The following is a 25,531-nucleotide window of genomic DNA, read 5'->3' as shown; positions in this document are numbered from 1 at the left end:
CCGAGCTCTAACCAGTTTGCACTGCTTTTGGGAGAATTTGAGGCAGTGACAACTGAAGAATGCATTCTAGAACAAAAGGGCAGGAGGGTCACATGGAGGTAGATGGGAGAGGGCAGGGACCAGGGCACCAAGAAATAAACCTCAAATAACAATCCACAGCCCTCTTTACCTGTTGACCCCACTCAAGAGACAAGGATGAGGCAGGAGAGCTTTACTCCAATGACTCTTATTTATTTAATATGTTTTCTCTTATGAGGCAGAGAAAGAAGCTTTTATGCACAATGCTGCATGGTCCTGATGTTGGCAGAGAAGAAACCAGGAAACTCCACTTGTGTTCTTTGAGTATCAGTGCATTAATCAGCTGTTGACCAAGGCTGCTGCTGGAGGTCAGGGTCTCTGGATCACATGCAGGAAGTAGGGGTGGAACTGTGGGTGGACACTCTTCTTTTGGATCCCACATCTGTGAAGCAGGGAGTACCACTGGGACAGCCTAGAAAATGAAATCCCCTGAAGCTGTGCGGAGGGAACAGTGGTGTCAGTCCTCATGCTGGACAGTGGAAGGTTGAGGGTTCCTGGGTGGCAGGAAGTTACCAGATCCATCATGATAGAAAGGACCTGAGAAGGAAATGAAACACAGAGACTTCATTAGCGTGTATCCTTCACTCTCCCTGAATCACTCTAAGCCATGATCTGTCTTGTGTGTCTTGGTCCAGCACGACCATGTCTGATTTCCATTCCTCTGGGCTGACAGTAGAAGGTAGACAAACAGAGAGGACAGACATCTGTGTGTGTTATGCTCGACAGTGGCCTGTGGGGATAGGGATTCCCTACCTACTCTACTCTGCTCTGTGCTCATGTAGGGCAGGCCAGATGAGGCTGCTCTCTCTGTAGGGCTTGAAGGGGAATACATAAGAGACTCACCTGGGGGACGGCCCAGGATCCTGTACAGGGCCTCAGAGTAAGGAGCAAACAGGGGTACACTGGCTGCTCTCTCATTACACAGGGTCCTGTGCAGATCCTGCAGGCTCAGCAGCAGGTCGAAGCAGCCTTCCCAGCTCTTCTTCAGGCCCCTCAGCTGGCTGAGTCTCTGGCAAAGAGCCCAGCTCTTCTCGAAGATGGTCCCGCCTCTTCGTTCAACTACTTCCCACTCCTGCAGGAAGACCCTGATTTCAGGGTCAGTCCATGGGCTACAGGAAGGACCTGCGAGGGAAGAAGGCAGGTGATGAGGCCTTTGGTGCCATGCACAGGCACATGTCAACTTCTCCAGGGACCCTTCCTGAATACTCGCAGAAGCCAGAAAGTCCTTTTCCATCAATTTCTAGATGAAAACGAGTATATTTAACAAATGTGCTAAATTATTAAATCCAGCAGGCTTCGTGGCCCACACCTTTAATCCCAGCAATGGGGATAGGGGCCAGTACCAGGAAAGGTGCCTTTAAATAATGAGTTCCAGGACGGCTAGGAAATGTAGAGACCCTGTCTCAAAAATGAAATTTAAATAGTTGAACTTGTTTTAGTTAGTGCCTTGGATATTTTCTATCCAGGTGGTCTTGCTATATCACTGAAGAGTTCAGAAATCTAGGAAATCCCCGTGCCTCAGCCTCCTGAGAGAAGATTAAAGGTTCTTGGTTAAGCTCTGCTGATCCACCCTTCACATCCTGGTCGGGAGGGTCTGTTTCCACCACATTCAAGAGAGCTTTATAAGGGCCCAGTTCCCCACCTGGTTCTCATTCTCCAGAAGCCCAAGGAGGTGCGCACAGCTCTACCTTCACATTCTAGACTCTATAGCACCCACAAGGACAGGTTCCAAGACTGTGGAGCCAAAATGCAGTTGACATGGGGGATGGAGTAATCCACTCTTGTGTTTTCTGGAAGATAGCTGGTGTATTTGTCTTTTCTTCCTTTACAACTTTTATACATGTAAGGTGTGTTTCTGCCATGTGTCTCCTCATGTGCTTATGCAATCATTTGGTAGTCATAGCAAGCCTAGTGAGAGTTGTTGGTACTGTGTCTATAATAAAGCCAAGGAAACTGGGCAAAACATGGCTAACTACCTTGAACATGAATCCATGTCTGTAGTTTGCAGGGGTACAGATCTGCACCCTTCTTGTTCTTGGGATCTCTGGGTTTCCCTTCCTTAAGGCTAGCCCAAACGGCAGTATATAGACAAGAATGACCCTGAACTTCATAGCCACAGGCCAAGCTTCCTTATTATGTGATACTGGATGGACAGATATTTCTTTTTAGAGTTTCTCTGAAACATTACTGTGTTTGTAGCAGAGCTGGAACTCATGAGGAGACCTTGATATGGTTTTTTAGCTTCAGGATAACAGAAAGGAAGAGAGTGAGATGGACAGAAATGGTGAGATCTTCTCAAAGGAGATGTGGCTGTCTTAACTTTCCCTCCAGAAGGGGGCAGCTACTCCAGTCTGCTAGCTAGTTGCACTTCACAGTCAAGCTTTCCCTTAGGAGAGAAGGATCCAGCATGTGAAGAGAGGGGGATAGAAGAACTCTGTTTGCTCAGGCTGTACGAGGCAGGATCCTGAATCCACTCCCAGCTAAGAAGCAGAGATTCTTGACCCATGAAAACTGTTTTTAATGGTGGGCAGAGTGGGAGGGTAGGATGGAGAGGAAACTGGGATTGGTTTGTAAAATAATATAGTTTTTAATTTAAATAAAAAATTGCAATAAAAAGAAAACTGTTTTTAATATTTTCCTCATTCACTTGTGAATAGACATTAGCAGACCATGTCAAAAGTTTTAGAAACACCAAAGAATTCAATGTGGGACAGAGTGGAAGCAGGAAGGACAAAGACCCTCACGTATTTAGAGGCAACCCAGAGTTAACACCAAAATCTTCCAATATATTTCTTTCTTCCGAGACAGACAGGCTTAGACAAGACCTCACCTGTGGACACTTGTATCAAGGGTAGCCTTGACCTCAGTGGTCCTAGATTTCTGCCCCTGTTGCATGAGACCCAATATCTCAGAGTTCTGTGAGTCTCCCTGGGAGGGAGGTGGATTGAGTTTAGGTAGGGACAAAGTTTGCAGACCATTCCTCTCCCCCAAGAACCTTTTCCAATTGAAATGTATTTTCTACAACTGAAGATACCTACACTTACAGGCCAGTGCACTCCGTATTGTGAAAGGAGAACAATGTGCTCACCAAATATCCCCATCCCAATAAGTCTCTAAACAAAGTCAATTACAATGTAATTGGTATTTTAATTGGATTAATGTAGGTATAACTGACTAGTTCAATAGACTTTAAATTAACAAAACATTTAGGTACTAGTTTTATTCCCAGGGACTCATCCTTGGACATTTGAAAGTGACAAAGACCTATTTACTAATTTTTTCATTCTGATGGAGGAATGGATAATCTAAGAATCTATTACTGAGTCTGCCAAGAAATTCTTCCTTCTCTGTAAAGAGTAAGGTTTCTCCTCCTGCCGCCGGTCTTGTCCCGCCGCACCAGCCCCAATTAATACACCGAGACTCTGTATTTGATATAATGCTGTTGGCCAGGTACTTGTTTCTTATCGGCTAGCTCTGTCTTAAGTATTAACCCATCTCTCATCACTTCTCCTAAACTTTTGGCCATGACCTAATGAAGGTTTTAGTAAATGGTTTGTCTCCTGCAGTTTCCAGAGCCAATATCCTGAGGAGTCCTGAAGACTGACCAAGTCCTCCGGCACATTTCCCCAAAGTATATGCATCCGTGACCTGGCCTTGGCTCTGAGACCCATTCAGTGATGGGTCAGACCTAAAGGCTCACACCAGTAATCCTAGCAATTAGGAAGCTGAGATAGGAGGAGTTCTGTGAGTTGCAGGCATCTTGAGCTAGATTAAGTTCCAGATCATCCCTAGCTATATAGAAACTATGAAAAAGGAGAAGGGGTAGAAGAAGAAATAGGAGGAGAGCCAGTTATAATTAAAGGAGCAGTCCAGGGCACTGCCTGTATTCCCTATGAAATGGCTGAATTCAGTTACTTCCTGCCCACACCATTCCCACCTCACACAAGCACTGCAAAGTGCTTCCCATGCAGTTATGTTTGACTGAATTTTAGTTACTAGAGTTCTGTTTCACTTCCTCTTCAGGAAGTATTAAAAATTCTGGGGGAAACTTGGGCAGTGTGGGATGCCTGGGAGATCCATTGTGACTCATGGTGTGGCCTCTAATCATTTTGGCTGGAGAAGATTCATTGTTTTGTCATGGGAGCTTCAGTGACATATTAACTTGAAAAGTGGTTTTTAAAAGACAGACCCTTTTGGTCTTGCCAAAAGATGGACTCGGGACATTTTCCTCTAAATGACTAAGAAAAGTAAGTTAATTTTTGTTGTCATTACCTGAACAGAAGCTGTCAGTATTACAATGTAAACAAACACAAGCTCTCTGCAGCTAGCAAGGCCTAGGTTTGAAAGACAATTCCAGAAAATAAATCTGTAATTAGAGCAAGGAGCTAATAATCACGTCTTAGGGTTGTACATATTCCTAGAAGAGACTAGCTGTAAAGTGGCAAAGAGGAATTAATCTGGACATGGTAGCTCATATTTATGATCCCAGCTCTTCAGGGAAGGATACAGGACCATAAATCCAACCTTACTGGGTTAGGCGGTATTTATGGTGTTGATGGACTCTAGGACAGCTTTGATTTTTGAGTTTTGATTTCATGTAGTGCAAGCTGGCCTTGAACTTGTTATGTAGCCCAGGATGGCCTAGAACTCTTGATCCTCCTGCCCATAACTCCCAAATGCTGGGAATCCAGGTCTGTGATTATATATATATATATATATATATATATATATATATACATATATATATTATATATGTATTATATATAATATATATAATGTCTTCTGATCATAAATGTCCATTTGTCTACTAACTGTAATAGAAAGGGGTTCAGCTGTCATGGTCATGACAGGAAGAGTGCCTTTGGAAGTCTCTCTCACTTTGGGGGTGAAATTTCAAGATAGGGTTTCTCTGTGTAACCCTGGCTGTCCTGGAACTCGCTCTGTAGACCAGGCTGACCTCTAACTCACAGAGACCCGCCTGTCTCTGCCTCCCTAGAGCTGGGATTAAAAGCGAGCACCACCATTGCCTGGCTGCCATCAGAAGTCTTACAAGAAACTTCCCCATTCCTTTTGTTCTGCAGGCTGAGGCACGAATGCCTTGAAAGGGTAAGCACCTCCTAAACTCGTTTTCAGAGACGTATTCAGATAAACTTCTCCAAATTCAATTTAGAGCGGAAGCGCCAGGTGACAGCATATCCTGGTCACTGAACTGCCCTGGCATCAGCCTGGACTTGGCACAGAGCCTCTGGGGACTCTGTGCTCTGGTGGCTCTGCCTGGGGCTGAAGTCCGGGGAAGGCTGTAAGGTGACTAACAGACCGAGTCCCATGGGTGTCCCACTTGAGGATGAAGGGAAAGGGTCAGAGGTTGGCCCTGCCCAAGGCGGCCATTCCTAGCAAACTAGAAGAGGCTGGCACGTGCCACAGACTCAGGGCGGTCGCCTGATTCACCTAAGAGCAGAAAGAACCTCAACTTGACAGCTTGACAGAACCTGGTTCTACAGGTGCCGCCTGCGCCGCGCAGCCGCGGTGTGGATGATTCCGCCTCGTCCCTGACGTCACAGACCCCCGCCCCATTGCGGGATCTGTGGGCGGGCCCGAGGCTCCGTGGCGCATGCGCGCTTGCTCGGCGTAGGTGGCGCTAGATCCACCTGAGGAGGTTGTGGGGTGACGGCGCGGTCGCCATTTTGTCGGTGTTTGTCGCAGCGGCAGGGGAGAGACGACGGCGGTTTGGCGACATTTCTCGGCCAAAAGGCCTTTTGCTTTTGTGGAGGTGAGACGGACGGGGCCTCGCGGAGCTAGGTGTCTGAGGAAAGAACGGGCTTTGGGCCCCGGCGCCCGGGATGTCTTGGCGGGGCGACAACACCCGAGCTGCTGCGGTTTCGCGGCTCGGGTTCGCCCGACGGTGCTGGCCGGCAGCTCGGGCCTCGCTCACCTCTGTCAGGGCCTCTGTGGGAACCGGTGGGGAGACCTAGGCGGGGCACATCCCTGGCGCTGGTGTGGTCGGTAGTCGAGTCACCCGTACCCCTGCTCATTCGGCTCGGCGGCCTTGTCAGTTCGCGGAACTGCAGGTTCTCCCAGAGTCCGACATTGGCCCAGTTCGTCTGCGCCAAAGGCCCTGGCCGGCTGCCCGGGGGAGGTGGGGCAGGCACTGCGGCGATCCGGGCAGCTGGAGTTAACCTCCAGCTTCAAGGGACACACTTGGGAAGGAAGGTTCGTCTCTTGTGGACGACGGGGTTTGGTTTTATTTTTTTTTTCTTCCCCAAAGAGGGCTCCCTGACAGCCCTGTGTAGACCAGGCTGCCCCTGATTTACTCCAGAGATCCTCCTGCCTCTGCCTCCAGAACGATGGGATTAAGACTGCGTCACTGCGCCCTGTTTTGTTTTTGTTTTTCTCTTAACCCACCCCTCCCCCATATCAACATTGCAAAGATAACAACTTTGCTTTTAGGTTGTGACATCCCTATCTCTGAAGTAGTCAGCCCTCCTAGACCCCATGGGCCGGTAGTCACCTGTCTTCTGTTACAGTTGTGGCTGTTCACTTAAAAATGCAGCCCTCGGAGAGACTGAAAAACTTAGATCTTGATGGTTTTGATCCTTGTGCTTAGCATGAAGTTGCCAGATAACATATACTTTTTAAAAGTGATGGAGAATTGCATTTCTGATGTGGATATATACACATTGGTTCCATTGTATTATTTTGTTGAAAGATACCAGGAATTCTAGCATGCAGGGTTTAAAATTAGAGATAGTGTAAGTTGAGATAGCTTTCCTTCCTGTGTATGAGAAGGAACTTTAATCATATATGAGCCCAGAAATCTTTTACTTTGCCTTACAAGTAAATATTTCTGTGTTGGTTTGTGTGAGACAAGATCTTACTCTGCTAACCAGGCTGTCATGGAACCCAGTGTCTCGGCTCCATCTGCCTCTGCCCCGTGTGGCATGTGCCTCCACACCTAAGTAAATTATTTCTGAACTACGCTGTGCATCAAAGTAGGGGTGGGGGATGTTCAGAGGGAGTGGGGGCAACTGCTGGATTTTAAGTAGTGAATCTAATTAGAGGAATATATATATATACACACACACATATATATATGTATATGTATATATATATAGCTCATGGACTCTCACAAGGAATTCCTTTTTAATTTTAATGTTTGCATATTAGCACCATTTGAGAATTACAACGTGATGATTTGAGAATTCTGTCTTGAAAGAGGTAAACTGGTTGAAGCAGTGTGAAATAGAAGGGGGAGGAGGGAACTGAAGCAAGCACTTAAGTCTTGTGAAACCTTGCATAATGGACAGTCAGAATGATGAGTCATCGGAAGCTATAAATTTGCCTGCTGTTATTTAGGAGCACCCAGTGGCTATGACTTAATGGTAGTGCTTAGTTTGACTTGAGATTCAGGAATCAGTTCCCTAAAAATGGAGGAGAAAACCTTAATCAGACCAAAACCTAAATGTAGTTTTAATATAATTTTGATAATAGAAGGAATGAATGGGTCAGCAGAATGTCAGTAGAAATAGAAAGATGAGTGCTTCTCTGAAAAAAGTTTGAGTCTTGGCTTTTGTCTCAGGTAAACTTGTAGTGTTTGTTGTTTATTTTACTTTGCCATATTGAAGTGACTATATCAAAGGGAATGAATGCTTGCCTTATTTTACTGAGATGCCTAGCAAGAATTTAGGAGAGAGAGAGAGAGAGAGAGAGAGAGAGAGAGAGAGTGTGTGTGTATGAGTTTAATAGGTTTGTTAGCATAGTTTTCAGTCATTTATACAAGCTGAAGGTGGTTAAATTGGTTTTGCTCCATTTGGGCCTTATTCAGCTTCTTTGCTAACTTGTGCTCCCCTTACCCCCCCCCCCGCTCCCCCCTGCCCCCCCCCCCCAGACACAAACCATTTAAACTCTGCTTAGCAGAGTTCTGAGTTAGATTTAACTGGAACTGCAGAGACTGTTCAGAGGTTAAGAGTGTACTGCTCTTGTAAAGGACCTAAGCTTTGACTACAATTTTAGGGAATCCTGTTCCCTCTTGTGGCTTCCATGGGTAATTGTATGCATGTGCAGCTCCCCCCACTCCTCCCCACCCCAATGAAATTAATCCTTTAAAAACTGCTTTGGGGAGCAGGGTGGTTAAGTGAGTAAAGGTGCATACATGATGAATGGAGAGAATTAACTATGGCAAGTTGTCTACTGACCGCTTCATTAACACTGGCATGCAGCATTCACACACATGTAAAAAGGGTAAATGTTAGATACTAGACCTGGGAGAAATCCAGACTGTATATAGGAAGTTGTAGATGAGGTCTGGGCATTGTTAACATTATCTGATGTCACTGGCTATGCTTCAATTTAAGGTTTGGTCTAAGTCTGGTATTTAGAGAAAGGAATTCTACAGAGTTTGAGGAAAAAGAAACTTCATTAATGAAAGGCTCTTCACATTTAAACCAGTCACTTCCTTGCTTCTCTTTTAATTATATGTATAATACTTTGCCAGACCGAGGCACATTTGTGATACTATTGGGGTTGACTGGCCCTGTCTATAGCATGGGTGCTGTTCTTGTTTAAATTTGAGTTCATTTATTCCAGTCTTGACTTTTAAAACCTAAATTCAGAGGCTGGGGTTGTAACTTAGTTGGTAAAATCAGCATAAATAGAAGGTAACAAGAAATAATCAGTTTCTGCCTAAATGCTTAGTCTAAGCTTGAAATATTGTGTGTCTGGGGTGCGTGTGTACATTCTGGTTCATGTATGGGCCAGACGTCAATGTGAGTATATCCATGACTCTAGAACTGTTTTTGAGGCATGGTCTTGTTGAACCTGTAGCTAGCCAGTTAAGCTAGACTGGCTAGCCATTGAGTTTTAGGGATCCATATGCCCCACCTCCATCCCCAGGTCTGAAATAACAATTCTATGCTATGGTGTCTGGCTTTTTATATGGATGTGAGTGATATGAAGTCTGGCCTTCATACTTGGACAGCATACACATTACTGGCTGAGTAATCAATCTTTCCAGCCCTTGAACAATTTTAATTGACCCTTTTAAAAAAAATTCAGAGGATGGCCAGGTATTCATACCTTTAATACCAGCACTTGGGTGTCAGAGGCCAGCCTGTTCTGCAGAGTGCATTCCAGGACAGTAGGGCTACCCGGAGAAACCCTGTCTCAAAAAGAAACAAAAATAAAATTAATGAGTGTCTCAGAGGGCAAATACTAGAGGATTTGTCCTTTACTAAGTAGTGAAAGAAAGTGTATTAAAGGCTCATCATTTGTTCATCATTTAGTATTAGGTCAGTTCCATTCATCAGTCATCTCACATAGTGGTATTGTGTGCTAAGCTTTGGGAAATGTATCTAAAAAGATTTTAAGAGCCTGTGTGGCCCTATGTATAATTATACAGCGATCTTTAGCTTTTAAACTTATCCTTTTTCCCCTCCTGGTTAACAGATGCGGCATTCCAAACGAACTCACTGTCCTGATTGGGATAGCAGAGAAAGCTGGGGCCATGAAAGCTACAGTGGAAGCCACAAACGGAAGAGGAGATCTCACAGTAGTACACAAGAGAACAGGCATTGTAAACCACATCATCAGTTTAAAGACTCTGATTGGTAAATGACTTGTATTTTAAATTCTAACAGTTTTAACAATTTGTTAATTGCTTATAGCTTTTATCAAATTTAGAATTCAGGCAACATGTTTATTCATTCAAAACAACAGTTACAGAGTGCCATTGTAGCTAGCCGCTGTAGTGCTGAGACTATAGCTGTGAATAGAATAATTTCTCATGTGTGTGACTGGGAATGGTAGGAGATAGTTGCTTAGGAAGTGAATGAAAAATAAGGGCTCTGGTGCAGTGCTAGAACACTTGTTGCCTACTGTGAGTGATGTCCTAAAATCCTTAGAAACCTCTCCATCAAAAAAAGGGGAGGGGAGGCAAAAGAATATATTCAGCAACTTGTACAAAGTTGAATAATAATGATACCTAATGAGTGGGTTTAACTTATATAGGAAGGTGGTATGTATATTTGAGTGTGCAGAAAAGTGTTTCACAATTGAGGTATCATGGAGGGTGGTTAATCCAGGTGAGAAAAGCAGCATATGGGCATTTAGTCACTAGTAAGTTCTACAAGTTATGTTTATAGAAGAAAATCAATGGGTATGTCTGTCTGAGAGTTTTAGAAACTTGCTTTATTTTAAGAACTGTTCCTTTCCATGGCTATTCTCTGGTAATTTAGGATAGAACCTCAGTAAAATATTATGGAAATCGTGTTTATTATAATTGCCATATAAAATTTGGAGGCAGCACATTTATATAGAATTAAACAAATCTAAATAAAAGTTCTAAATAGTAAAAAAAAAAAAAAAAAAGACTAGGTGAGTAGTTTCTTTCACTCTGCCTTCCATTAATTTCCCTTTCTCATTTGTTTTGTTGGTTCTATGTTTTCTCCTTGTTTGTACAGATGTTCCATTGGGGCTGTTTACCAGATTGCTTTCTAAATTAGCCAGCTGGGGTTACTTTAAGAAACAGTATGTAATTTTTTTTTCCTTCTCCGTGCTAAACAGAGTTGTTCTGCCAAAGAGCTTGTTTGTAGTTCTTGTACAGTAATCATGCTTTACCAAACAGTTATGTAAGGGGTAAGGTTTATGGCAAGATTCCATAACCAGACCTTATTAATGAACAGTACATAATACAAATTGTCTGTACCCCATTAGTAATGCATACAAAATACTCTTTAAGGCTTACCATCTTACAAGTAATTATTCATAGTGCTAGTATATATTATATATGTGTAAAGGTTGATTTGAGTGATTTGTGTTCATAGCTAACTGTAAAAACCAAGTCAGTCTAGTTAGCCTCTAAGCCATCTTTGACATTGACACCAAAAAAATTTGATGGTGGTTATTTCATCCTATTCCAGAATATTCATTAATTGTAAAAAATGTTTTTGAAAGCTAAACATTTTATAAATGTTTAAATAAAATAGCTGGGAAATTAAAGAAGCAGCAAAGCATAAAGAAAGCAGCAGAATAGAAACCATTGCTCTTGACTTGATTGAATTACTTCTCACTGTCTGTTCCTAAAGGATCTTTGTGTACAAATCTTTGCCTGTGAAAGTAGATTCTAAGAAGAGGCATTTGCACTTTAAAGGGTATGAAGTCTCACAAGGTTCTTGTTGCATATTCTCATTTCTTTTTCTAGAAAGCTTATAAAATGCTTTTTCATGCTGTGTCTAGTTTTGTCTGTTTTAAATTGATTTCTTAATCTGAATTTCTAAATTTCTAGTGAATTTGTTCAGTTTTATGGAGAATTTTTACATAAATTGTTTTCTATTAAAGTATGTTTCTTACTGATTTACAGACTTTTTATTTGGGCCCTTTGTTAAATGCATTATAAAGCCTTTTTCTTGATTTACTTTTGGCAGAAGCCTGTGAGTTGGTCTCTTTCAGGGAGCTTAATTGATCTGTTCTGCCTCAAATTCTGTGAAGACCAACCTAGCTGTAAATAACCTTTATATAGTAAATCCAAAATCATTCATTGTCTTCCCATAACACAGAATGTCAAGTTTTAAACCTTTGATAAACTTCATATGACTAGAAATCAAGTAGGAGGTATACAGACTTAAGATTCAGACTCAGTGTGACCTGGGTTCTCATTTATAAACTCTGTATTCAGTATTAGTGCTAGTAGGCTGTCCTTTCACAAACACCTTCAGTTTGGTGTGTGCGGGCTTCTCGTAACATATTCTCCTGGATAAAAATTGGCTCTTGATGCAATCAATCATCTACTTGCTCTCTGCAGAGTAAAGTATAGATATATGCATTCCAAGCCTCTGACTGATGGTGCTATCTGTGTAAGATGGTACTATGCTGTTTCCCTGGAATTTCTTCCCCTATCCATTTTGTTCAAGTCCTGGTTTTCTTTTAAGATGCTTATCTGCTTCCATCTTTGTTATGAATTCTTCCCTAATCATTTAACGAAATTAAATTCTTTGGTTTCCCTGAGGCTAAGCCATCATTTGCACCTTTTCAACTTTTTTTTTTTTTTTTTTTTTTTTTGCATTTGTCTATTTTGATTTTTCTTTTTTTTAATGTGTGAGTAATCTTAAATTGTTCACTGTTGGCAGAGACTTTGCCTTATATGATTTCATTTTATCTCCCACAGGACCTGTGTGGAAATAAAATATTTGTACACTCAACAGTTTGGGCTGTATTGAAAAGCTACATTGAAATATTCACTGAGCATTTGGTGGATATTTTTTAAAAAAATCAAATCTGTTTTTCTGTCTACCCTGTCTGCAGCTTGTATAATTCTGTAGACTTTAATCTTTAACCTTTGGTCTTTGGTTGTCATGAACTGGAAAGGTCCTTCTCATGTTAGCTCTGCTCATGATGGTACATCACCACCACATTTTTCTATTTAATCATTGGTAGATTGTTTTGGAGTGTCAGCAGGGTCAGTTTCACATAGTATTCCAATTAAAGATTATCCATCTAGTTTTTTAAGGTAGGCTTTGGGTGTGTGGAGATGGGTGTGAAACTTTATAAAATTAAATAGGATGCCCTTAGAAGTATGACATCTAGCTTGTTGTGTTTCATCTAGATCTCTGTTTAGACTAACTGACTCAGGTCCAGAGTTTCATTCTAATAGCCTGAGTTGTTTCTTCAGAGTTTAGGAAAGAACTTGAGAATGATGCTAGGCCATAAGAAAGCCCAGCCTGAATTAGATGGCAGTTCTGTTGAGTAGTTGTCCTAGGGATGTTTCTCTCTATTTTTGCTTAAACCAGCACTTGGGAAGAAAATGACAGCATATCCTGGGGAGTGTAAAGGGGTTGAGGGGGGCAGCCTCAGCAACATCTGTCACTCCATTGCTTGTCAGGATTATTTAGCTGATTTGTCTCACTGGGCAGGTGTCCCCTCTCTCCCTCAGTGCTCCATGTGCATCCCTCTTGAAGCTTCGCACTCTGTTGAAGAGGACACTCATCCCAGGTAGAGGGGGGATGGGAAACTGGGCCAATTGAATCTGTCCTTTTCTTTCCATCAGATCAGGACACTTAAACTGGGATCCATTGACTTCCTGAGGTCCATGACCTCCATGAAGTTCTTGTCAAGTTTTGTTTATGCATTTGTACATTTCTTGTGGGAAAACATCTATATGACCTATCCCATCAGGTTCTCAAAGGGATCTGTAGAAGCACTTGGCACTAGAAAATGCTGTTTTCTATTTCTTGGGTATTTTGCAAGAGTCACAGGAAATTAGAAATGCAAAAGTCAGGCTGGAGAGATGGCTCAGCCATTAAAAGGCTAGGCTTACAACAAAAAAATACAAGAAATGCAAAGGCAAATAGAATGGGAGGATGTCCACAGTCCTGGACCCTTTCTGTTAGGAGAGTTAATTTTAGATGTATTTGGCACAGAGGCAGGCCTCAGAAGTTCTGGTGTCTGATTGTCAAACTGGAGTAACAGAAAGCTTAGACATAGAAAACAGATGAGATAGAATCGGCGACATGTTTGAAAATATCTTAGTTTTTGCCACTAGTATGCTCTGCAACAATGGCATGTCCTTTAGGGATCTTAATTGAGTTAGTAAATAAAAGGGCTGAAAATACATAAGGCTCCTGTATCAGTGATACACATTATGGAAGAAGTCTGTCAGGGATATCCAAAATGCACTTACATTAAAGGGGAAAGGAATCCTCTTTTGCCTTTATCTAAATGTGTGTCTCAGAGAGAGGGAAAGGAAGCTAGTTTCAGATTCTTATGTTGTAAGATCAGTGCATTTCAGAACAGGTTTGCAGGTTTGGTCTTAACTTTTCAGAAGGTAAAGGAACATTTAATTATAAGTATATTGTAATTAAAGCTCTGTTCCTTTGAATTGTTGACAGAAGTTTTCTAATGTATGGGTTTTTTTTTTTTTTGTGGGGTATATTTTTTTTGTTGTTTTTTTTGGGGGGATTTTTTTTTGATTTTTTTTTTTTTTTTTTTTTTTGAGATGGTTTCATGTGGCCCAGGCTGGTTTTAAACTTGTAGTGTACCTTAGGATGACCTTGAATTCTTGATCCTCCTGCCCTCACCTTCCAAGTGCTGGGTTTACAGGCTTATACCAACATGCCTGACTGTAACAAGTATATATGGAAAAATATGGAACTATTTGGTTAAAGTTATTAAGTTATCTGAGATAAGTATAGATTTAATGTCATCGACTTAAATTTTTCCTTTTATTGAGTTAGCTATTTAAATCAAGAATTTTTAAGAATTTTGTTTGAACCACACTATTTCAGAATGAAGAGAATAATTTGAGATCTTTTAATATGTTTACAGTCATTATTTAGAAGCAAGATGCTTGAATGGAAGAGATTATCGGGACCGGAGATACATTGATGAGTACAGAAATGACTACTGCGAAGGATATGTTCCAAGACATTACCATAGAGACATTGAAAGCACTTACCGGATCCACTGCAGTAAATCCTCAATCCGAAGCAGGAGAAGCAGCCCTAAAAGGAAGCGTAATAGACACTGTGCAAGTCATCAATCACATTCGGTATGAGTGATTTGTTTTTATTTTGAATGGATTCTTGTTTGTAAGGCTCTAAAAGAGTGATAAGTTTCTTTAATGTTATTTGGATATGCTATAATTTATATTCATATACTTGAATCCTTAAAGGAAGTGAACACATTCTCATAACTGACACCTGTGTATTAGATAGTCCTCACTTGCCCACACTTACTCATTCTGCACACCAGATCATGAATTTGTTGGTTTTTAATAGTAAAAGCATCTTATTTTGTGGTTGTGCAGTATATTAAAAAAAAAAAAGAAAGAAAGAAAATAAGGCACCCATATTTTTCTTTGAATGTAAACCTTTTTTTATTTTGAAAGAAATTGTTTTACTGATAATTGGAAACAACTCAGGCAGGTCACACTTTTGGGGTGCTTAGCTATATATAGTCTAGCTCCTAGTATAGTTCATCATTGTCTGCAGTTAATTTTGCTGAAGTTGTGAACCTGGGTGTTGAATGGGAAATGTATTGAGAAAACCAGATGTCTTTAATTCGTAAATTTTGAGATACCATTTCCCTCCTGAAGTTTTTTCTATTACAACTAGCATTTACTAGATTGAAGATTGAAATTAGCCTTTGCTTCCTCTTTTATTATGATATCCGTTTTTAAATGTTGCTAAAAGAGAACAATTTCAACCAATCTTGACATTTTTCTGACAAACTAGACAACTCAACTCACAGCATATGGTTATAGCAGAAAATAGTAAATCTTGACATTTGCATTCTTTAAACTTCAGACTTCAATTAAATCAGTATTTTAAAGAGACAATTGTGTTGTTTTTTTCTATTGCCACTTTAAGTATCTTATCTGAAAATCTGTTCCTTGCCATGTTTTTCTTCTGTAACATAAACTGTGCCCTGTGAATTTCTGGGGACTGAATTTGAAATTGCTCCTGCCAACTGTTCGTGGCCTGGTGCTTATCTGAATGCCTGAATATCTCCCCGCTGAATGAATTGCGTATTCTGCCCTGAATTCACTCTGATATATTGATTGGCTGGACGATCTTGGTGCTGCCCACTTGCCGTTCCAGAAGAGCCACCGAAGGAAAAGATCCAGGAGTATAGAGGATGATGAGGAGGGTCACCTGATCTGTCAAAGTGGAGACGTTCTAAGAGCAAGATGTATAGAATATTTTTCAACACTTTTTAAACTTTGCAGACAGAATAATCTTTTAAAGAATAGTTTGTCAGCGGGGGGCTAAAGACTCTTCATTGCTTTTTTGTTTTATTTTTTGTGGGTTTGTTTGTTTTGTATTTCTTCTTTTCTGTAGAATTTAAATATTTCTATTCTTAAAATTCCAAAATAATCAGTGGAGTTTGAGATTAGAGCAAGACAGATAGCTCTATCTAATTGCTTTGTAGCAGCTGAAAATACAATAACTTGAGCGATGAAACCTTAGTTATGCTTTGCTAGAGATCATTTGGAAGTATGACACACTTAAGCATTCATTGTTTGAACAACTGAATAATTGTACTCGGGTACTTAGACCTTTCTTTCTCTCCCTCACTTTAGATGAAATCGTGGACACTTTAGGTGAAGGGGCCTTTGGCAAAGTTGTAGAGTGCATTGACCATGGCATGTAAGTTTTCTTCTTGAACATTCTGATGAATGTGGTTGCTGTAAGTTTTCCTGAGAGGTATTCAACAGAATTTCTGGTATTCAATATAATTTATGTGCTGTGAGTATTCATTTTGTTGTGTACTATGTTAGTCTGTCTCAGATGGAGGTTACTCTAAAAGAGTGCTCAAATTCTGTATGATTCAGCTGTTTTTTTTTTTTTTTTTGGGTAGAGTACATCTAAATTTACATATTAAAATGCATTTCCTGAACTACAGAGAAATTCTGTTAGGACCTATAAAGTCTACATTCTCTGGTGGGATATATTGACTTATCTCATTGCACATGTCCCTTAATAACCTTTGTTCTGTGGTTTTACCACTTTTTTGTAAGTGAACTTAAATTATTTAGTGAAGCAACACCTTTCTAAAATGACATCTGAATTTTTTCATCAGAAATAGTTAGAAAGGTTATAATTTTCCAGTTTACTGTATAGATCAGTAGTTGGGGATCTTTTTGTTTGCTTGTGGTTTTTTTTGTTGTTGTTGGTTTGTTTTTTTTTTTTTTTTTTTTTTGGGAGGGTTTTTCTGTGTAGCCCTGACTGTCCTGGAACTGTTCTCTGTAGACCAGGCTGACCTTAGACTCAGGAATCCACCTGTGTCTGCCTCTGGAGTACTGGGATCAAAGGTGTGTACCACCACTGCCCAGTTGGTAGTTTTGAAAGTAAAGTTTTCTGTCTTAAAACATATCATAGCCACTTGATCTGCACTGTTACCCACGAACAAACTGCTTGAATTCATACTTGGAAATGTTTCATTATTGATCTTGCTGTGTGGCATAGTGGTAAAGCACTTGACTAAAATGGGCAAGGACCATCACTAGCCAAAAGTTTTTAACCTTAAATTTCCTTTCATCCAGTTGACCATGATTTTCTCAAAATACTGTTTATACTTTTAAGAATTATTCATGGGGGTGCCTGAGGAGATGGCTCAGAGGTTAAGAGCACTGACTGTTCTTCCAGAGGTCCCGAGTTCAATTTCCAGTAACCATATGGTGGATCTCAACCACCTATAATGAGATCTGGCGCCCTCTTCTGGCCTGCGGGCATACATACAGGCAGAACACTGTGTATATACTTAATACATCTCTTAAAAAAAAAAAGAATTGTGCAAGGAAATGCCCCAACCCAAAGCCTACCACTCTTGATGTAGCTATTTCTACATACTTGCATGAATGAGTCTGCTTGGGGGATGGGTGGGGACTTCAATAGCTTATAGATAGTGTCTTTACCCAGCTATTTGGTTTCTCTCCCAATTTGATAGACTCACAGCTATCTTTCAGGGTTCAGTTCTGCATCATTGTATAAATTGCTATTTTATTGTATGAGTAATTGGGGCTTCATCACTTGTGAGGATGTCTTTAATACTCATCTGCCTTGGTCATTAGGCAAGGCATGTAGGAGTGAGGCCCATTGTTTAGTACTAGCACCTGTGCCTTATCTCTAGCACAGAGTAGATCCAGCCTGGCAAATGAAAGAATGCTTTGGACAGCAGTGTACTCTGATTCTTTATGTGCTTTACTTTGAATTTTTTTGTATAAAGTATGGATAAAAGTAAATTTTTTAAAAAAATGCTAAATTTTAATTTTTTGTATAAAATATAAAATGTTAAAATTCCTAACTATTATATGAGTGATTGCTTTGTTTGGAAAAATATTCTGGAACCAAGTATTAATGTACTCTGAAAGATTTAGAAAATAATATGGGAAGCATGTAATTACAGTATTCTAGGAGACTGAGGTAGGAGTATTACAAGTTCATTGTCAGTCTGGGCTACATAATGAAGTTAAGCTCAGCCTGAGCTACATAATAGTGAAATCTCATCTCAAAAACAAAGCAAAAAAGGAATGTGCTTTTCACAAGGTATGTAGTTATCCTACTACTTGTATATTTAGCATCATCTTTTTTTTTTTTTTTTTTTTTTTAAGGGATGGCTTACATGTAGCAGTGAAAATTGTAAAAAATGTAGGCCGTTACCGGGAGGCAGCTCGATCTGAAATCCAAGTATTGGAGCACTTGAACAGTACTGACCCCAACAGTGTCTTGTAAGTATACATTGAACCACAAGCTGTCATGCTGTATGAGCTGCTTACTTCTAGGCAGTTAATTATTATTTTGATCTCTTTTAGCCGATGCGTCCAGATGCTAGAATGGTTTGATCATCATGGTCATGTTTGTATTGTGTTTGAGCTGCTGGGACTTAGTACCTATGATTTTATTAAAGAAAATAGCTTTCTGCCATTTCAAATTGATCACATAAGACAAATGGCTTATCAGATCTGCCAATCTATAAATTGTAAGTATTAGTGAATACATGGTATATTTTATTGTATTTATTATCTAATCAGCATGTGAACACTTGCAGGTTACAGGTAAAGCTGAAATCCCTTTTGACCCCTATATCCTAGCACCAGCTAAAAATCTTTTGAGGCTAATGATGGTTTTCTATTTTCTTTATAGTTTTACATCATAATAAATTAACTCATACGGATCTAAAACCTGAAAATATTTTATTTGTGAAGTCTGACTATGTAGTCAAATACAATTCTAAAATGGTAAGTTGAAGACTTGTTTTAATTAGGGATGTTGTCTTTAAAATTAATTTAGCTTGTTGAATTTCACTTCTGAGCTTGTTTATATCTGATGTTTATCCACAAATGGAGTAGGAACAGGGTGTTTGTATATGCCAGTTGGGGAGAGCGAAGAGGGAAGGGCAAAGGAGTGAGGGTTCATTTGCAAGCCTTATGAGTAGTGCTATAGAATGTTTTATCTCTTTATTGAGTTTCAACTTCACTCACCTGTGTCTCTAGAAACGAGATGAGCGCACATTGAAAAACACAGATATCAAAGTTGTTGACTTTGGAAGTGCAACATATGATGACGAACATCATAGTACTTTGGTGTCCACACGGCACTACAGAGCTCCAGAGGTCATTTTGGGTTAGTACACACCAGATTTCCTTATATTCTAATTGTTGAAAGTCATGGTTAACTAAAATGATGTTAGCAGGATACAGAAATGAGTATTGTGTGTTTCTCCTGTGTAATTGTGTTTGTGAAAGTAATATTCTAAGTGCTGATTTGTGAACCTCAGATCATAACAGTGGGTATATCAGGTAAGGACATCCTAGCCTTGTGACTGAGGTTATGTAGTCACCTACTCCTTTCACCAAAGTAAGGCTCTGGTACAGATGCCCAGGACTTGGTTGGCTGACTTAGACATGTTAATTAAATAAGGAGCAAGAGGAAAGAGACTTAAGCAAGAGTCTGTCTCTGTGTAAGTCATTATGGGAGGAAGCTGGAAGTAGAAGGGAGAATTTTGGAACTCAGAGAGTATGTATGTATTACATCTCAAATTTTAGAAGTCACTGATAGGATTGGGGACTTGAAAACAGGACAGATCAGGTGCTATTGTTGATACAGATCTGAAGTTGGAGTCACTGGAAAAGGAATTTGGAGTCTAGGGGACTAGAATACTATGTGTGGGTGTGTGTAATGTTTCCATAGTGATGGCAGGTTAGAGAGGAAGATGTAGTTAGATGCTACAGTAGAGAGAAGGCAGTTGCCTTAGATGTTAGCAGTCAGGTAACATTGGGAAGGGTGAGAAAAGTGAGTGAGATGAAGTACCATAGGATGAGAAGTGATTCATTGAGTAGTCACCTGAGGAAAAGCATATTGAGGCCTAATGATCAAAAACTTTTATCAGAGTTCAAACTCTAGTGTCTTCAGATGTTACTGTGTTGCTATATAAGTTTTTCAGTGAGCACTGTGGAGTGAACAAAGGTGACTAAATCAGGACCAGGTGTGGTGGGACTCACCTATAATTCTATGACTTGTAAGACTGAGGACAATACCAAGTTCCAGACCAGCCTGAGCTACTTGCACTAAAATTGTAAACCCTGAGGTTGCTGTTGTCTCCCAGGTAGACGATAAAAAGCACTTGAATATGGGGAAGAGTCATCAGTTTAAAGTTGTTCCATAGTAACATGCCTGTTTGTTTTGGATAGCTTTAGGTTGGTCTCAGCCTTGTGATGTTTGGAGCATAGGCTGCATTCTTATTGAGTATTACCTTGGGTTCACAGTCTTTCAGGTATGTGTGTAATACATTTTATTTGATGAGCTTTAATGAATTTATGTTATACATACATGCTTTATATTTAGCTTCCATATAGAAATTTACCATAGGTTATTGAAAGTAAAATGTAAATATCACCCTTCTGAAACCTATTACTAGTAAGATTGAATTCCTACTAGTAGTAAGGTTGTAACTTGTTTTGAATTTGTGTGATATCTTTAACATGCAATTCATATAGAGTTCATATTATGTGTTCTGGTTTTTCTCTTTTTTTATTGAACTTCTTCAAACTTATATTGGTATATGTGGCTAGTTATAATTCTGCTCTAGCTGTGCTTAACCATGTTTCTAAATCATAAAAAATAATAAAAACAAAAATGTGAAACTGGCTAGACATGCTGATAGATTACTCAGGATGCTGAAAAGAAGGATCAAGTTGTGAGGCCTCACTCACCTAGTGAAGTTAAGGCAGGTCATGGCTACAAAAGGAATCTGTCTCACAAAACAAAAACCAATGTGGAGTGGTAAAATTTATTCCTGTCAGTAATAATGTTTTAAAGGCAATATGCTTGGGCCCTGTAGTTGATAAATGTAAAAAAAGCATTAAACACAGCACACAGTCTCTGCTCTCTAGAACAAAGATTGGCAAGCTATGAGCTGTTGTAAAAGTATTCCCTGCTGCCTGTTAAAGAGAAAAGGTATTTTGCCAGCAACTCATCCTCATCCTAAAATGTCTTTTGTCTGGCCCTTCAGAGAAAAAGTTATCAGCCTCTGCTCTAGACACCATTTCACCTGTGTGTACAACTGCTGCTTTTCTGATGCAGCAACTCAGTGCTGTTAGTTTTGAATAAGATCCTGGACTTGGGTTTGTTGTCAACTTTGCTTATTTATGAGCTATGTGCCTTTGTCTTAATCTCTTTGAATCCATGTTCCTAAACAAAGCTCAGAATTGTGAGAATTGTTGGAATGCGTCAGTAAGTAGTATAGTTAAACAGGTCACGAAATGGAAATTCTTCATTTTTTTGTTAGATGCTTTTTATGTTGATTACCATTTAGATCTTACCAAACTATCTTGGACTTCTATTGTGTTTGCACCAGACAACATAGCTCAGTAGTTATCTTTGAAGAATTTATAATGTAAATTGTGTAGTTGGCTAATCTTGGTTTTTTGTTTTATTTATTTACTTGAGGGAGTGCACATTTGTGGAAGATAACTTGTAGGTGTAGGTTCTTTTACCATGTGAGTTTCAGGGATTGAACTCAGGTCATTGATCTTGGCAACAAGGACCTTTTACTCATTAAGCCATCTCTGGTCTTAGTCTAGTCTTTTCCTTTCTTTCTTTTCTTTTTTCTTTTTTCCTCAAGACAGGGTTTCTCTGTATAGTCCTGACTGACATGAAGTCACTTTGTAGACCAGACTGGCCTCGAATTCAGAGATTTGCCTGCTGCTTCCTCCTGAGTGCTGGGATTAAATGGGCTACCACAGCCCACTTTAAACTAGTCCTTAAAATATAACATCGTAAGCCGGGCATTAGTGGTACACACCTTTAATTCCAGCACTCGGGAGGAAGAGGCAGGCAGTGAGTTCAAGTCCAGCCTGGTCTACATAGCTATTTCCAGGACAGGCTCCAAAACAATACAGAGAAACTCTGTCTCGAAAACAAAACAAACAAACAAAATCAACATATATTTTACTTTTTTATGTGCATGTAAGGAAATGGAAAGTGCTAAATTCTTTTTTCTTGAATTTTTTAGACTCATGATAGTAAGGAGCATCTAGCAATGATGGAGCGGATATTAGGACCCATCCCAGCACACATGATCCAAAAGACAAGGTTTGTGTTAAGATGCATGCAGTAGCCTTGCTTAGACTATAGGAAACATAGTGTCCATTTTAAGGACTGCAGATTTGGAAGGAAAAAGAAATTCTGTACAAGTGATAACTTAGAGCTATAATTTTAACATTTTTAAAAAGATCATTTCCAAAAAACAGTTCAGTATTTTAACTCGTACTCTTGTAGAGAAGGGAATATTATTTTAGTACTGAGGCTAATTTTTATGTAAATGTTTTTCTAAGTTGATTGAAAAAAGCAATGCATCTGAGAGTCTGTTCTTACTGGGGTCTGTCAGTCTTGATTGAATTTCCTGTTGTTGCTAGCCATCTTTGTGCCCTTGAACAGGATAGTGTAGTGGTTTATAGCTCACATGGGAAGTTGTTAAAAGATTCTTATCCCTGTCCAGATCTGGTGAGATCAGAATTTACCTCCAGAAGTCTCCTTTTATTAAGTGAGCATTTTCTCATTTGTGAAGAGCTTAGTTGAAATAACTAAAATTTCTCAAAGTAGATGAAAAAGGAAGATCTTACATAAGGTGTCATACATAGTTGTTGCCAATATTTAAAAAAATTATACACAGAAAGATATGTCTATACATTTAGTGAGAATGGAACTTTGCTTATTTTATTAATTTCAACTTCTTTTTTCTTGTAGGAAACGGAAGTATTTCCACCATAACCAGCTAGATTGGGATGAGCATAGTTCAGCTGGGAGATATGTTAGGAGACGCTGCAAGCCATTAAAGGTAAAGAAAGAAAAGATTAATGATTAAGTAACATTTTCACTCATGTCTTCATCTAACAAGACCATTTCCCCCAGGAATTTATGCTGTGTCACGATGAAGAACATGAAAAGCTGTTTGACTTGGTTCGAAGAATGTTGGAGTATGACCCAGTGAAAAGGATTACCTTGGATGAAGCATTGCAGCACCCTTTCTTTGACTTATTAAAAAGGAAATGAATGGGAATCAGTGGTCTTCCTATATACTTCTCTAGAAGCAATTACTTTAAGACTGTGTCAGTCAACTACACATTCTAATATTTTTGTAAACATTAAATTATTTTGTACAGTTAAGTGTAAATACTGTATATTTTGTATCTATAACATAAACTACCTTGTTAAGTATGGTGTTGATAATGAATGCAATATGAGTTAAAATGAATTTTCCCTTTTGATGTTAATTGCCATTTTTAAAGGCCTTTGGAATACCCTTTGTGTCCAGTGATTAATGTGATTGGTCTTGTCTTTTGTACATGAAGGTTGACTCTGAAGTGATTTTTTTTTTCCCCCCTTGAGTAAAAGGAAATCTTGACCACTTTGTGTGATTGAGTATTCTTTATACACCTCAAATATAGAATTTTTCATGACAAAGGTGTTTGTTTTTTTTGTATTTGATTATTGAATGGCTAGCATTCTAAGTGGGCTAATTTTGAAAATCCAACTTGGAAAAATTAGCTTGATGACGTTAAATTTTGTTTTCTGTTCTTTTGGTGATGCTCACAGGCCCTCATTGAAAGACAGTGGATTAGTCCATGATGGAATTAAATCAAGCCATACATACATCATTTAAGACTTAAATCTTAATTTTACATTGCAGACAGATTTGAGCTATGTCTGTATTTCAAACCACAAATGTGTGGAGCTTTCTTCTGCATGACAAGTAGTAAGCCAGCCTGTACTATAGCTGTCTAGAGGCAGTTTTCCTACTATAGTAGGGCTAGGAACCTCAAGGCTATAGCTACACATCACAGAGTTCTATATAAAGTGTATCTAGGCTTCTGATATAGTCCACATGTCTGTATCCACCACCTTCAGAACTTCTAAAGTCACTTAAGTTAGCCCTGAAACTGGCATTGCCACACAATGTTTCCATTTTTTACTTCCCATCCCACTTCCTGTGCTTTCCTAAGCTTGTCTTTCCCTCACATGGGCTCCTGGGTCCCATCCTCAAAAACTTCTCATAGGCTGATCTTGATGTAAAAGGAAATAAAAATGATCACATTTCTAAAGATAGTGGTTGTTTTTCAGGGCTAGAGAGATGGCTCAGCATTTTAATAGCATGTACTCTTCTTAGAGAGGACCAGAGTTAGATTCCTGGCACTATGTTGGGCAAACACCTTTAATTCCATCTCTAGGGAATCCAATGCTATCTTCTGACATTCAGAGTTGCACTAATGTACACATACATAACATAATTAAAACAATGTTTAAAGGTAATGGTCTCTTAAATCCATTTCTGAAAATTAACATTTTTCAAGGTGTTTTACTAATGTGTTCTAATTCACACTTTAGGAGTTATTGCAATTATTGCAAAACTTAGAAGAAATGAGTAGTGGTCAGGGTGGTCATTCTGGAAATGTCCTTTGCCAAGCATTCCCTCTGAGCTCAGCAGTCTGCTCCTACCTTCCTATATTATTGAACTCATTTTCTAGAAGGTTCACTGCTTTTCACAGTGTTTGTGGCTTCAGCACTAAAAGGAAAAGACAAATACATGAATATGGATCGTTTATAATGGAGGTAATTTGAAAAAAATATTTTTATTTTATACATGGATATATTGATCATGATCATATCTCCCTTTTCCCTTTTATCTCCCATTCCTTCTAGACTCCATATGTGTGTGTGTGTGTGTGTGTGTGTGTGTAATTTTTAAGGAGGAATGTTATGCTCTTAAAAAAATGAATATTCTCTGATAAGAATATACTTGAGTTATTGGGGGAGGCTGGTTCTATATTAGTGTTTTTTTTCCTTCATCTAAAACTTTCTTAATATAAAAATAAAATGCATCTCTCTTTATAAATTTATAGCCCAGCTTCAAAGTATTGGAACACATGGCATAGTTTTCAATCAGATTACTGTGTTGTTTAAATGCAAATGCCAGATACCATATTTCATCCATAATTCTAAATTTGTGTGTGTGTGTGTGTGTGTGTGTGTGTGTGTGTGTACGTGTGTGTACGCGTGTGCACACATAATACTATCATATCAAACAGTTTTATTTGGGCAAGATAGCTCAGTAGCTAAAAACATTTGCTGCCAAGCCTGACAACTGAGTTGTTATGCATGTCTTAGTAGGCCCATATCCACCTCCATACAAATAAATATAACTAAAAATTAGAAAAAAAATACTGGGGCTAGAAAGATGGCTCAGAGGTTAATATCATAGGCTGCTATTCCAGAACTCCTGAGTTCAATTCCTAGCAACCACATGGTGGCTCACAACCATCTGTAATGAAGTCTGATGCCCTCTTCTGGTCTATGGGCAGAGCACTATACATAATATTTTTTAGAAAAAAGAATGACTAATTGCTCATCTATTTTTAAAAAATCTGGTGTTTAGTCTAAACTTGTCTCAGAAATGTCATCTTATA

The 25,531-nt window shown here is 39.4% G+C and overlaps 2 protein-coding genes across 5 annotated transcripts in view; one reads left to right on the top strand and one right to left on the bottom strand.

The window, feature by feature from the left end:
* The window catches only part of Canx (calnexin), a 1,018,992-nt gene that overhangs the window by 734,217 nt on the left and 259,244 nt on the right, over positions 1 to 25,531 (bottom strand). The gene's annotated exons all lie outside the window — the stretch shown is intronic.
* Clk4 (CDC like kinase 4) lies at positions 5,681 to 23,475 on the top strand. Of its 4 annotated transcripts, none has more exons than XM_051180784.1 (14): positions 5,681 to 5,848; positions 9,520 to 9,680; positions 10,533 to 10,599; positions 14,392 to 14,614; positions 15,666 to 15,756; positions 16,148 to 16,214; positions 18,179 to 18,295; positions 18,380 to 18,546; positions 18,711 to 18,805; positions 19,061 to 19,190; positions 20,258 to 20,340; positions 22,081 to 22,160; positions 22,815 to 22,905; positions 22,980 to 23,475. In XM_051180784.1, exons 2-14 carry the CDS (start codon positions 9,578 to 9,580, stop codon positions 23,118 to 23,120), a joined length of 1,455 nt encoding a protein of 484 aa, XP_051036741.1. In that variant the 5' UTR covers positions 5,681 to 5,848; positions 9,520 to 9,577; the 3' UTR covers positions 23,121 to 23,475. The 4 variants fall into 4 exon arrangements, with proteins under 4 accessions (XP_051036741.1, XP_051036742.1, XP_051036744.1 ...); XM_051180788.1 differs by lacking the exon at positions 5,681 to 5,848 and adding an exon at positions 13,001 to 13,059 and having other exon boundaries at positions 9,598 to 9,680; XM_051180785.1 differs by lacking the exon at positions 10,533 to 10,599.

Source organism: Phodopus roborovskii, unplaced genomic scaffold, assembly GCF_943737965.1.
Source record: "Phodopus roborovskii unplaced genomic scaffold, PHOROB, whole genome shotgun sequence".
Lineage (NCBI taxonomy): Eukaryota > Metazoa > Chordata > Mammalia > Rodentia > Cricetidae > Phodopus > Phodopus roborovskii.
This window is presented reverse-complemented; position numbering and strand designations above follow the sequence as displayed.

What these genes read in the sequence shown, in the direction of transcription:
- Clk4 (XM_051180784.1), top strand. Translation starts at nt 9,578, where the DNA reads ATGAAAGCTACAGTGGAAGCCACAAACGGAAGAGGAGATCTCACAGTA. An exon ending in GATCTGCCAATCTATAAATT is followed by an intron (nt 18,547 to 18,710) that starts GTAAGTATTAGT and finishes TTTTCTTTATAG; the next exon opens with TTTTACATCATAATAAATTA. An exon ending in TTGGGTTCACAGTCTTTCAG is followed by an intron (nt 20,341 to 22,080) that starts GTATGTGTGTAA and finishes TGAATTTTTTAG; the next exon opens with ACTCATGATAGTAAGGAGCA.